Raw genomic sequence first — 12,761 nt, forward strand, 5'->3', positions numbered from 1 at the left:
AGCCTGGAGCAAAGGAGACTCAGGGCTGCCCCCATCACCCTGCACAGCTCCTGAAAGGTGCCTGTGCTCAGCTGGGGCTGGGCTCTGTCTGCAGGCACTGACACACCCAGAGCACACAGCCTCGAGCTGCACCAAGGGAAATTTGGGTTGGATATCAGGAAAAAGTGATTTACAGAAAGGTGATAAAGTTCTGGAATGGAGGTGGTGGAGTCCCCATCCCTGGGGGTGTTTAACAAAGCCTGGATGTGGCTCTGGGGGCCAGGGTTGAGTAGAGGGGTTGGGGCTGGGTTGGACTCGATGATCTTGGAGGTCTCTTCCAACCTGGTCATTCTGTTCTGTCCTTTGTGCTCACACCATTCCCACAAGGTCTGGAGTGGTCACCAGGACAGGAGGACACAGCCTCCAGCTGTGCCAGGGGGAGTTTGGGCTGAACATGAGGAAAAAATCCTTCGCAGAAAGAGTGACTGGGTGCTGGAATGTGCTGCCAGGGAGGTGGGCACTGCCCTGGGTGTGTTTAAACAAGGCTGGATGTGGCACTGGGTGCCAGGGTTTGGTTGAGGTCTTGGAGCTGGGTTGGACTTGATGATCTCGAAGGTCTTTTCCAACCTGGTCATTCTGTGAATTCTGGGAATTTTGGGACTGGAGTAACCATCCCTGGGTGTGTTTAAACAAGGCTGGATGTGGCTCTGGGTGCCAAGGTTGAGTTGAGATCTTGGAGCTGTGTTGGACTCAATGATCTTGGAGATCTCTTCCAACCTGGTCATTCTGTGAATTCTGGGAATTTTGGGACTGGGGTAACCATCCCTAGATGTGTTTAAACAAGGCTGGATGTGGCACTGGGTGCCAGGATTGAGTTGAGGTGTTGGGGCTGGGTTGGACTCAATGGTCTTGAAGGTCTCTTCCAACCTGGTCATTCTGTGAATTCTGGGAATTTTGGGACTGGGAAGATGGCGGAATCACCATCCCTGGATGTGTTTAACAAAGCCTGAATGTGGCTCTGGGTGCCAAGGTTGAGTTGAGGTGTTGGGGCTGGGTTGGACTCGATGCTTGGAGGTCTCTTCCAACCCTGTGGCTCAGTGAATTGTGTTATTCTGTGAGTCCCACCTGGCTGACTGTGCTTCCCTGCTCCCCAGCCGGCTCTGTGGGAGCCCCTGCCCAGCTGTGTGGCCAGATGTGATCAAGCTGCCCTACTTCAACACTATGAAGCCCAAGAAGCAATACCGGCGGCGCCTGCGCGAGGAGTTCTCCTTGTGAGTGGGGCTGGGCTCCCTGTGCCCTCTGCCAGCACCTCATCCTCCTCCAGAGAGCTTCCCTGGGGCTGGGGACAGCTCTGCTGGCAGTGTGGCAGCTTCAGGGGGATGTTCTCTAGGGTCTGGCTGTGGGATAATCTTGTGGGAGAGGTGCTTCTCATAAATGGCAAAATAGAGAGTGGAAATATCAAGGAATATGTGCTATTTCATATCATATGAAATATGATATTTTCTATCATATATTCCATGATATTTCCACTCTGTATATTGCCATTTATGAGGGGACCCAAAGGGATCATCCAGTGCAGCTCCTGGCCCTGCACAGACACCCCAACAACCCCACCCTGTCCAAACCCTCCTGGAGCTCTGGCAGGGCCATCCCCATTCCCTGAGCACCTTCTGGGGGGAAAACCTTTCCCCCAACCCAGCCTGAACCTCCAGGCACAGCTCCAGCCTCTCCCCACACCCGATGCCTGCCCTGCTGCTGCCTTTGAGCTGCTCTGTGGATTCCCCTCAGGTCTGAGATGTTCTCCTTCCACTGAGCTTTTCCACACATTTTCCATGCTCCCATCCATGTTTCCCACTCTCCCCACAGCATTCCCTCCTCTGCCCTGGACCTGCTGGACCACATGCTGACGCTGGACCCTGGCAAACGCTGCACAGCAGAGCAGGCCCTGCACAGTGACTTCCTGAAGGACGTTGACCTCAGCAAAATGGCACCTCCAGAGTAAGTCCCAGTTCCTATCCTCCCACCATGAGCTTTGGGGTGAAGGCATGGTGTTCTTTTCAGTCAAAATTAGAATTTCTGGGCTCTTTTCTCAACTGTGCCCTTGTATTTGGTCGTGTGGTTGAGCAAATGGCTTTTCCTGTGCTGTTGGTTTTCTGCCTGATGACAGGCTGGGTTTATAAAGCCCAGTTTAATGTTTATAAGATGCTCTAAAGCTGTGCTGGAAGATGTGCAGGAGGAGATGTAGCACAGCCCTGTCTCTGCCATGGAGAACTGCTCAGGCCTAATTAAGGCTGTGTGTTAATTGACTGCCAGGGTTGAGCAGCGTCACTCAATTTTCTCCTGTTCCAATCAAGCAGATGATAAAACTGTGAGTGGTTTGTGTGAAAATGCAGCCACAGCTTTGGAGATCCCTGTTTCCTTCAAGGAAGAGCCTTTCCTGACACTCCCAGAGCTTGGTGCACCCACTGGGTTTGTGAGATCCCAGCACATTCAGGGATGTGCAAATTAAATTATTTTTACACTGCCTTTGCTGGCTCTAGGACCTGCCCCTTCCTGTGGAGGTCTGGCTGCAGTCAGGGATCCTGGAATCCCAGGGTGGTTTGGTTGGAAGGGACCTTAAAACTCATCCAGTGCCACCCCTGCCATGGGCAGGGACATCTTTCACTGTCCCAGGGAGGAATTTCTTCCCAAAATCCCTTCATCAATCCATTTCTCCATCTGTAAAAGTGAAACAACATTACTTGGATCTACAAAATTCCATCCTGCAATGGTTTGGGTGGAAAGGGACCTTAAATCCCACCCAGTGCCACCCCTGCCATGGGCAGGGACACCTCCCACCATGCCAGGGTGGCTCCAAACCCCATCCGAGCTGCCCTTGGCCATTTCCAGCCTTCAATCCAGGGGAAGCCACAGGGGCAACACCATCTGTGCTAAGGCTTCCTGTGGGTTTTGAAGATTCCCTGGATTACCTTCACGGGGAAGAATTTCTTCCCAAAATCCCTTCCTGAGTCCATTTCTCCATCTGTAAAAGTGGAACAGCATTACATGGATCCACAAAATTCCATCCTGCAGTGGTTTGGGTGGGAAGGGACAGCTCCCACCCTGCCAGGGTGGCTCCAAACCCCATCCAAGCTGCCCTTGGCCACTTCCAGCAATCCAGGGACAACACCCTCTGTGCTGAGGGCTTCTGTGGGTTCTGAGGATTGCCTTGGTTTCCCTGCCATGTTTCCCCCTCTCTTGCAGCCTCCCCCACTGGCAGGATTGCCACGAGCTGTGGAGCAAGAAGCGGCGGCGGCAGCGGCAGAGCGGGATGGCCGTGGAGGAGCCTCCGGTATCAAAAGTTTCTCGGAAAGAAACTACCTCTGTTCCAAGCACAGACACTGTGAAAAACAACAGCAGTCCTGTGCCCCCCCAGCCTGCCCAGCTCAAAGCAGAGCCTGGTGCTGCAGATGCAGTAGGTCAGTGCCCACCTGGGTGTGAGAAAGGTTCCTGGTGTGTTCCTTCCTTGGGTGTGGGAGGTTTGGGTTTGTTTTTTTAGCCAGTCTGGTTCTTTCACCTCTAACTCTCTGCAGAAAGGGCATTCCAGGCTCTTCCTGTCCTCATTTCTTTTATTTTTTTTTTTCTCCTCTCTCTGCTATGAAGAGGCAGAAGGTTCTGTCTGGTCCTCAGAAGTCACTGATGAGCTGGCTGTGAATTTGTTCTGAGCTGTGTTATTAGTTCTAAAAGAGGCTGAATGATGAAAGGAGTCGTTGAGTCACTTCAGCCAGTGGAGAAACAAATCATAGGAATCATAGGCTGGAAGGTGGAGCCACGTCCAGGGTGTGCAATGAGCTGAAGTTTGATCTTGTTGATAAATTATCTGAAGATTAGGGGTGGGAAGTGTCAGGCTGGTGGGCAAAAATGAAAATTATTGCACTTGGCTGCAGAAAAGGTCACCTAGACTGGCAGGACCTGGACTTGTGCACTGTTCCAAGCAGTGACCAACCCCCCTGTGCCCAGCAAATAGTTGGAGGGGAGGAATGTGGATTTACACAGAGCTGCCCTGATTGTTCTGTAGAAGCCTTAGAAAAACCCAGATATGGGCTAAGGCTTCCTTTGTGCCCAATGCTGTGCTGACAAGTAACGAGGAAGACAGTTCTTGCTCCAGGGAATGCACAATCCATGTGTTCAGTGAAACATGGCAGATGGACAAAAGGTGGTGCTTGGATTAACAAACAGCTGGGAGAAGAATGTCCCCTTCTCCATTGCCTACCAGCAAGAGAAGCTCCATTTTAAGCTGCTGAAACCAAAGCCTTGCCACCCTTATTCCCAAAAAGTTCCAGCATCCCTGTCAGTGTGAAGGGACACCCTTGTCACTTGTCATTGGGCTGTGAAGGGAGGTGATGCCACTCCCAGGATGTATTTTAGGATAACCTGGATCCTTGCAGGTCAGGACAGAGTCCTGTGATCCCAGGCCGGCTCCCAGCAAGGCATTGCCTTCTGCTTGACCTAATTCCTTGTGCTGTGTCAGGGCACACGCCCTTCCTGCATCCCAAAGAGCAGCTCAGCTGCATCCTGGGAAGCCTTCCCAGTGCAGGAGGGAGTGATTTGGGTCTGTGGGGGTCTCAGGAGGGGCCAGGCAGTGATTGCACTGCTGTGGGGTCTGGACTTCCATTGCCATCCTCATCCATTGCCATCCTCACCCCCCTGCCATAACCTGGTATCCTTGGCATACCTCACTTCCCAAAGCCAGGAATGGGGCAGTTAGGCCTGGCTGAGCTGATTTGAGCAGCAGCCAGGTGTGCTGAGGTTCTGGGCAGGGCTGGGGGCAGAGCAGCAGCAGCTCTGTGGGTGCAGTGTGTGTGCAGTGCCACGGGGTGCTGCTGCCGTGCCACCGGAGCTGGGGCTGGCGCCGCATCCCAAAATCCTCCTCATGGAGCATCCCTGCCTTCCCCCCCAGCCTGGGGACACAAAAAGGGGGTGGTCAGGGGCTGTGGGGTGTGGGGAAGGGATCTGCAGTGCTGGGGGATGTGGAGAGAAGGAAAGTTCCTGGCTACAGGATGTAGAAAAGGGGCATTGGGCGCTGCAGGATGTTCGGTGCTGCGGGATGTGGAGAGGGGATGTCCCTTGTTGTGGGACATGGAGAAGGGGTGGTCAGTGCTATAGGACATGGAAAAGGGGTGGTCAGTGCTGTGGGACATGGAAAAGGGGTGGTCAGTGCTGTGGGACATGGAAAAAGGATGTCCCTTGCTGTGGGACATGCCGAAGGGGTGTTCATTGCTTGGGGATGTAGATCATGGCTCTGGGACGTGGGGAAAGGCTGTTCATGGCTGTGGGATGTGGATTATGGCCCTGGGATGTGAGGAAGGGCTCTTCCTGGCTGTGGGGTGTGGGAAAGGGCTGTTCCTGGCTCTGGGGTGTGGATCATGACTCTGGGATATGGGTAAGAGCTGTTCCTGGCTCTGGGATGTGGGTGAGGGTTGTTCCTGGCTGTGGGACATGGGGCTGTTCCTGGCTGTGGGGAAGGTCTGTTCATTACTGTGGGATGTGGGGAAGGGCTGTTCCTGGCTGTGGGCTACGGGTAAGGGTTGTTGTTCCTGGCTCTGGGACATGGGGAAGGGCTGTTCATCACCTTTGTGCAATACCAAAACCCCACCCTCACCTCCCCGCCGCCCCTCCCCGTGTGTCCCGCAGGCCTGGGCGACATCACCCAGCAGCTGAACCAGAGCGAGCTGGCCGTGCTGCTGAACCTGCTGCAGAGCCAGACCGACCTGAGCGTGCCCCAGATGGCCCAGCTGCTCAACGTGCACTCCAACCCCGAGATGCAGCAGCAGCTGGAGGCTCTCAACCAGTCCATCACGGCCCTGACCGAGGCCACGGCGCAGCACCACGAGCCCCCGGCGGCGGCGGAGGAGGCGGCGGAGGAGCCGCCCGCAGAGGTGCAGGAGGAGCAGCAGACTCCGGAGGCAGCCAGCGCTCAGGGAGACATGCAGAACGTGCTGGCAGTTCTGCTGAGTCAGCTGATGAAGAGCCAGGAGCCTGGGATAACCCTGGAGGAGAGCAACGGGGAGAAGAGCAGCGAGCAGCAGCGGGGCTCCAGGAAAAGCCCGACGAGGCACGCCGAGGAGAGCACAGGTAAATGAGAAACACCACACCTGGTGGGAGCATCCCAGAGAGTGCTGCAGCCCGGAATGAGGGCTTGGAGTGATGGGAGAGAGGCAGCAGGGGTGTGGATGGGAGGAGGGAAGGGGGTAGGATGTGGTTGGACAACAGGAGGAAAGATCCTGACTCCCCTCCCTGCGGTAAGTGCTGGACAGCTCAGGAGGTTGAACAGCTCTAAACAGCCCAAACAGGCAAATATTACCCCAAAATCCATGAGTGCTCCACTGGGAGTGGGCCAGTGCAGGTGAATTGGAGGTTTTGGGGTTTGCCTAAAAGTGCAAGGGAAGTTTGGAGGGTCAGTTGTTCCTCAAACCCCCCCCAGTAATCAGTTTGCACGTCCAGGGAGGTTTTTTGCACAGGATGCTGCTGCACCTCTGCATTTTTCCCAGCTCTTTTTCACCATCCCCTCCTTGCCCTCTTAAATAAATAAACCTGCAGAGATGATTTTAAAGAGCTGAAATAGTGGTGAGTGCTGAAGGGAGGGATAGTGGCAGCTGTGTGGGTAAAACCTGAGCATCCACAAGTGCCTGGTTCTACCTGGAGCTGATTTTTGAGCCCTGAGACTGAACCAAACGAGTTTAAAACCCCCTGCTTGTGTCAGTGAGCTCTCGGATTTCCTTTCCAAAGGTGAGTGTAAATGTCTCCATGTCTTTTTTTTTTTGTTTCTGTTGATTTTTTGAATTTATTAGCAACAGCCTGTGACGACCTCACCAAATTGTAGAAGCGCCTCCTGAGTTTGTCTCAGACTCTCCGGGGAGCCTGTTTTGGCCCGATCCCACCTCCTGCAATGTAGCTGAACGTGCTGTGTTCTCGTGCCTTCAACACCCGCCCACCACGAGCCAGTTGTGATTGTGCTTTTTTATTTTTTTTTTTCTCCTCCTTTTTTTTTTTTTTTTTTTTTTTTTTTTTTGTTGTTGTTGTTGTTGCCCTAGTCCTGGAAGATAACTAGGTTACTGTAGAGCAGATGGAATTCGATGCCGTTGTTCTCTGTTGATAATTCTTTGGAATGATTTGCTGTCCCCCAGATCAGCTTGGCTTTACAAATTTTACCTGAAGATTGTTTTTGGGGTTTGTTTATTTTTTTTTGTTTTGTTTTGTTTTGATTTTTTTTTCCCCGTTGTTGTTTTATTTTTCTGGATTTCAATACAATCTAGTTTTCAAAGTGGACTGACGGATACGGGTGGAGGGGTGGTCCTGGAAGACTACTGGTTTTCACAATAAAGTTTGACCTTTTTAATAACCAGTTTTGCCAATGATTTGAGGATGTGAATCCAACAAAGGTGTCCGTGGGCTCTGCCATCGCCAGTAATTCCTTCCCCCGTGGGCGAGGGAGAGGAGGCAGCTCAGGTGTGTTGCTCCAGAAGGAGGCAGGGAGTGGAGCAGGTCATGTCCCCTCCCTGCCCTGGTGTCACCTGCCCTGGTGGTGTCACCTGCAGCCGCGGTGGCACTGCCTCAGGGGAGGGCTCTGCTGCCTCTCCCACCTCCTTTGTGCTTCCTGGGCCTCACAGAGCAGGGTGGGCTGGGGGTGACGGAGCTTTCTTCTTGCAGGAGGGAAACAAACCCTGATTCGGGAGGAAATCAGGGGTGAAGGAGCGGGGGGGAGGAAGCAGAAGGCTTTTCTCTTGCTCATGAAATATTCGGGGGATGAACTTGTTTTGGACTCTGTTGGCAGCAGCGCTGGCGTGGGTGGGTGGGAGGGGCAGGATCGGGTGCCCCGCTGCCCTGGGGGTGCCGAGGGGGCACTCAGGAGCTGCCAGCCGTGTGCTGGGCTCGGGTTTGTGTTTGTGCAAGGCTGCGCATCCCGGCCTCGCTGCCCCTGGAGCTGGAGCCGCTGCCCCGGGGGAGTGCAGGGCTGGCGTGTGGCTCCACATGTGCCTCCTGCTCGGAATCAGCCTTTGATCCGGCAGGGAATTCGCTGCACGGCTGCCCAGGTGTTAGGACAGCTGTTGGGTGCGCGGGGGCCGGGGCGAAAGCGTTAATGAACATTGTTAATGAACGTTGATCTCTCAGGCAGCCAGTTCAAACTCTTCCCTCCGCCTCCTTCCCACAGCATCCCCGAGCGGGCGGCCTTACGGCAGGGCTCGGTTTTGATTTGCTTAGAAAAATGTCTTTGTGTCTGTTTGAAACGGTGTTTAAAAGAAGTCACCCTTCCACAGCGTGTCCTCCTGCCATTGTCCCAGCAGAGAAGAGACCCCCCGAGCCCCCCGGACCGCCGCCGCCTCCTCCCGTGGCCGAAGGGGATCTGTCCGGAGCAGCCCAGGAGTTGAACCCGGCCGTGACGGCTGCGCTGCTCCAGCTCCTGTCGCAGCCCGACCCGGAGCCGCTCGGCCTCGCCCCGCAGGAGCCGCCGCACTTCGGCCGCTCGCAGCCCGGCAGGACTTACAGCACCGACAGCTCCGAGGGGGGATTCGGTGCCGAGGAGCTCGGTAACGCGGGCCAGACTCTGCTAGAACCTTCTCCTGCCCCAGCCCTGGGGAAGAGCAGGACCTTCTTGGGCTCCGTGAGCCACCTCGGGGAGAGCAGCGGCTACCAGGGCACGGGCTCGCTGCAGTTCCCCGGGGACCAGGACCTGCGCTTCGCCAGAGCGCCCGTCAGCGGCATCCACGCCTTCGGCAAAGCCGAGGGCAGCAACAGCAACGCGCTGCTACATCCAGAGGCCAAAATGCAGAGTTACAGCGAGCTGGGGCCGGGCACGGGCGCTGCCAGCGGGGCAGGAACGGGGCACGGCTGGGGTGCCCCAACCCAGGCGCCGCCGTCTTCCTACGGGAAGGCATTCCGAGGGCCTGGCCGAGTGCCTCCACGGGGAGGCCGGGGCCGGGGGGTTCCCTACTGACATTCCTGGGATCCCCCCCTTGCCTCTCCTCTCCTTTAGCCACAGGACTTGATTTTTTTGGTTTTTTATTTTTAATTTTTTAATTTTTTTTTTTTTTTTTTTTTTTTTTGGCCAGAGCAAGGTCTCGTCCGCATTTCAGCTGCTGCATCCCTCCCTCGCTCAGGAGATGCCAGAGGGTCCCCACTGGCCTCCCCTGCTTGGTTAGTGACAAAAATAATCCCAACCCTGCAGCAAACTGAGCCAGGAGAAGGGGGGGATTGATGGAAAAGTAGGAATGGAAGGAAGAAGGAATTTAAAAAATGCTGTTACCCCAAGCTGGGCACTGGAGTTTGCCAGTGGGTCAGGGAGGGCTGGGGAGAGGCTGCTCCCCAAAGCTCTTTTATTTTTGTTGTTGTTGTTTTGTTTTGTTTGTTTTCCTCATTTCCTTAAGAAAAAATAATTGAAAGAACAAATGAAAAGGGGAATTTATCGATGCAGAGGCACCTGGATGGGTTATCCCAGCGTGGGGACCTGGGGTGTGACACTGGTTGTGTTTGATTTATCTGATGTTGCTTTTTTTTCCATAAAGCATCCAGTTTTCCCTCTGCTCCAGGGCCAGTCCTGTCCCCTGTGACAGCAGCCTTAGTACATTGATTTTTGGGAAGGGTCTCTGGGTGTTGGATCCCTCCTGCTGTAACTTGGCAGTGGGAATTGTCTTTTTCTTTTTTTTTTTTCTTCTTTTTTTTTTTTTTTTTTTTTTGTCTTTTGCTTTAATTTTTATTTTTTAAGAGCCGAGGAGAACACCTCCCTGAAAACCAGGGATTTCTGCCATTTGTAACTTTCAGAACCCTTCAAGAATTAAAAAAGAGGAAGCAAAAATCCCAACATCTGGTGGGATTTGCCAGCAGATGGGAGTGATTTGTCCCCAGAATCCTGGGCCAGTGCTGCCCATCCTGCCGAGGTCGGTCACATCTCAGCCCTTTGAGGTTTTCCAGGTGTTCCTGTGTCATTTCCATGAGCATATTTCTATTTTTGTTGTTGTCAAGGAAGTATTTACGATGGATTTTCTCCTCCCACAGACCCTTGCGCTGTTCATTTCAATGAGACTTAAAAAGAGATGAATAAAACAAAGGTACCTATTTATCAGCTTTTTTTTTTTTTTCCCAAATAGGCCTTTCCTATGGAAAACATTTAATTTTAGAGCCGACAGTTCTGGAGTGTTAAAGGGGAGGGGAATTTTGGGGTGGGCCAAGAGACCTTCTTGCTACTAACAGGATTTAATTTCTTTTTTATACAGAGAGATAAATTTAAATAAATGCACCTGAATAGGTGATGCTTCTCCACCTGGGGAGATCCTGCCTTACCCAGCTTTGCCATGGGAGGAAGGAAGGGAGAGAAATTCAATATATAGATATATTTTTGATTTTTATTTGCTGGTTATATGCAGGGACCGGTGGCTCCCAGCGCTGAGGAGCGATGCTGTTTGCAGAATTCCCACTGGAAATTTGTAGGGTTTGGGATTTTTTGTTTTGTTGGCTTGATGATTTTTTTTTTTTTTAACTTGGTTCATGCCTGTTGTGCAGAGAGAAAAAAAGAGAAGTTCTGTGAGACACAGAGTGCACTGAACCCACCGAGGGACTTTAGGAGGGGGGTTTAATTTCTCTATTTCCCATTTTCCTGGCACCAGCTCCAGGCTGCCATGGAGCTGCTGCTGCCTTTTTTTTTTTTTTCCTTTTTCTTCCCAATCCCATCCTCTTTGGAAGGAAAAGTCTCGTTCCTGTGCTGAATCCTCTTAGGAAGCTGCTGCCTATTTATTGTCTCTCCAAACTGGCGCATTCCCAGCAAAGCTGCCGGGAACGAGCCGAGCCCTCCTCGACCTCCTGCTCCCCATGCTGGTGTCACAGTGGCTTTGGGGTCCCAGTTTGGGGGTCATCAGTCCCAGTTTGGGGGTCATCAGTCCCAGTTTGGGGTCATCAGTCCCAGTTTGGGGGTCACCACTCCCAGTTTAGAGTGGCCTTTCCCAGCTGGGTGTCCCCAAGCCCTCCCTGGCCCAGCTCCATCTCCTGCAGCAGGGCTGGGAAGGGGCTGGCGGTGCCTCCTGTCCCAGCCCCAGCCAGGGATGGACATTCCAGGCATCTGTTCCCTGCTCCGTGGCAGCTGCCAGCTGTCCCCAGGGCCCCTGGGGGCTCCTGTGGAAGGTGATTCCATCATTCCTTTCTCTGAGCCCCCCTCCTTGTTCCGCTCCCAGTGGCTTTTCCTGACTGGTCCCAGCACGAGCCTTTCCAGGGGGTCTGGGGGGAACCAGCCTGGCCAGGTCCTGGGGGGCTGTGAGGCCACTCTTGGCTTCCATCGCCTTTTTTTCATCTATTTCCCCCCCACCATTTTACTTTATTTTTGTTTAATTTTACCTTTTTCCCCGATGCTCTGCACAAGGAAGACAAAAGGATTCGCGGTGTCGGGTGGGATTTGTGCGTTTGGGAGGATTTAAACTGGTGCAGTTCCAGACAAGGGAGTGAGGGCAGCTCCCCTCTCCTTCCCCCCATCCTGGCTCTGGGTTCAATCCCAAATTCTCCCCCTGTAGCAGTTCCCAGCAGAGAAGCCTCTGGTCAGACTCTTGCTGTACCTCTCCCGAGTTTCCTTCGGAGACCGAGCGCGCCTTTTTTCGGTTGTACCTTTGTCTCTGTACAGATATTTTGTAATATATTAAAAAAAAATTTTTTTCTTTTCAGTTTATAAAAATGGAGAAGTGGAGATTGGAAAATTAAATATTTCCTGTTACTGTATATCTTGGTTGCCTTTTGCTCCGTTGCTTCCCCCGTAGCCTTTGGCATCCCACGGTAACTTGTGTTTTCCTTGGAAAGCCTTTTATTCCCTCCTGGAGAGAGGGGTGGGATTTGGCATTGCCAGCCTCTGCAAGCCCCCAAATTCCACTCTCTAATTAAGCTCTGAGCCATCATTAGCCCTGGGTTTCCCCCTGCTCAAAGGGAGATGCCCGAGCTGGAGCAGGGGATGGTTTGGTTAAGGTGAGAATAGGAAACCCAGAGCTGGTGGGGAGGTGGGAAAGGGAAGGATTGAGGTTGAGATTTGGCCCCAAACCCTTTCCCAGCTCCTGGCAGCCCTGGTGGGAGAGGGAAGGATTGAGGTTGAATTTGGCCCCAAACCCTTTCCCAGCTCCTGGCAGCCTCTGGGTGCTGGAGAGGGTGCTTGGAGGGGATGGATTGTTCTGAGGGCAGGAGGAGGGAGCTGTGCCTTCCTCCACAGCAACCCCTCCATGCCCTTTCCCTGTGCTGCTCCAACCCCACTGTGGCTCCTGGAGGACTCAGGACGGTTTTTCCCATCCCTCCTGAGCCAAGCAGGAATTTGGGATGGTGGGAGCCATCCTAGAATCTCCTTCCTGCTCGCTTGAGGCTGGCACAGCCCCTCCGAGGCCAGGGGGAGCTGGAGGGGCCGTGGCTCCGTGTCCGTGCCTCCATCCCCGCCCTCTCCCGTTCCAGCCCCGGCTTTGCCGCCCCTTTCCCGTTCCAGCCCCGGCTTTCTCGCTCTCCTTTCGCCTGCTCCCGATCCCTGCGCTGACACGTCTTAAAATAAAATCCCTGTGCAGATGGCGGGGGGCGGCGGCGGCGCCGGGCTCTCCCCGGTGCCTGGCAAGGCAGGAGCGAGCCCCCAGCGCCCACCCAGAGGCTCCCCTGATTTATGGAGGGGCAGCTGGGCCCCGTGCACTCGGCTGGATCCCTAACCCAGCCCTCCTGCTCCGTGCCCGCGGCTCCTCCGGGCTCCGAGGCCTCAGAAAGGACGCGATGTCACCCTGAGCTCCGTCCCATCTCATACA

At 53.9% G+C, this 12,761-nt stretch overlaps 1 protein-coding gene across 3 annotated transcripts in view; it reads left to right on the forward strand.

Moving 5' to 3' along the window:
* CDK12 (cyclin dependent kinase 12) overlaps positions 1-10,142 on the forward strand; it is a 29,684-nt gene extending 19,542 nt beyond the window's left edge. Inside the window, exons 10-14 of one of the 3 annotated variants that reach the window (XM_054281437.1) lie at positions 1,134-1,250; positions 1,846-1,977; positions 3,223-3,437; positions 5,653-6,093; positions 8,277-10,142. In XM_054281437.1, coding sequence (XP_054137412.1) covers positions 1,134-1,250; positions 1,846-1,977; positions 3,223-3,437; positions 5,653-6,093; positions 8,277-8,953 — 1,582 coding nt within the window. In that variant the 3' untranslated portion in view covers positions 8,954-10,142. Of the gene's footprint in view, positions 1-1,133; positions 1,251-1,845; positions 1,978-3,222; positions 3,438-5,652; positions 6,094-6,809; positions 7,349-8,276 lie in introns of those variants that run through there. The other 2 variants (XM_054281438.1, XM_054281441.1) reach the window with 2 other exon arrangements.
* Positions 10,143-12,761: the final 2,619 nt, after the last annotated feature.

Source organism: Melozone crissalis, unplaced genomic scaffold, assembly GCF_028551555.1.
Source record: "Melozone crissalis strain CALT ecotype California unplaced genomic scaffold, PUWL_Pcris_2 ptg000032l_1, whole genome shotgun sequence".
Taxonomy (NCBI): Eukaryota; Metazoa; Chordata; class Aves; order Passeriformes; family Passerellidae; genus Melozone; species Melozone crissalis.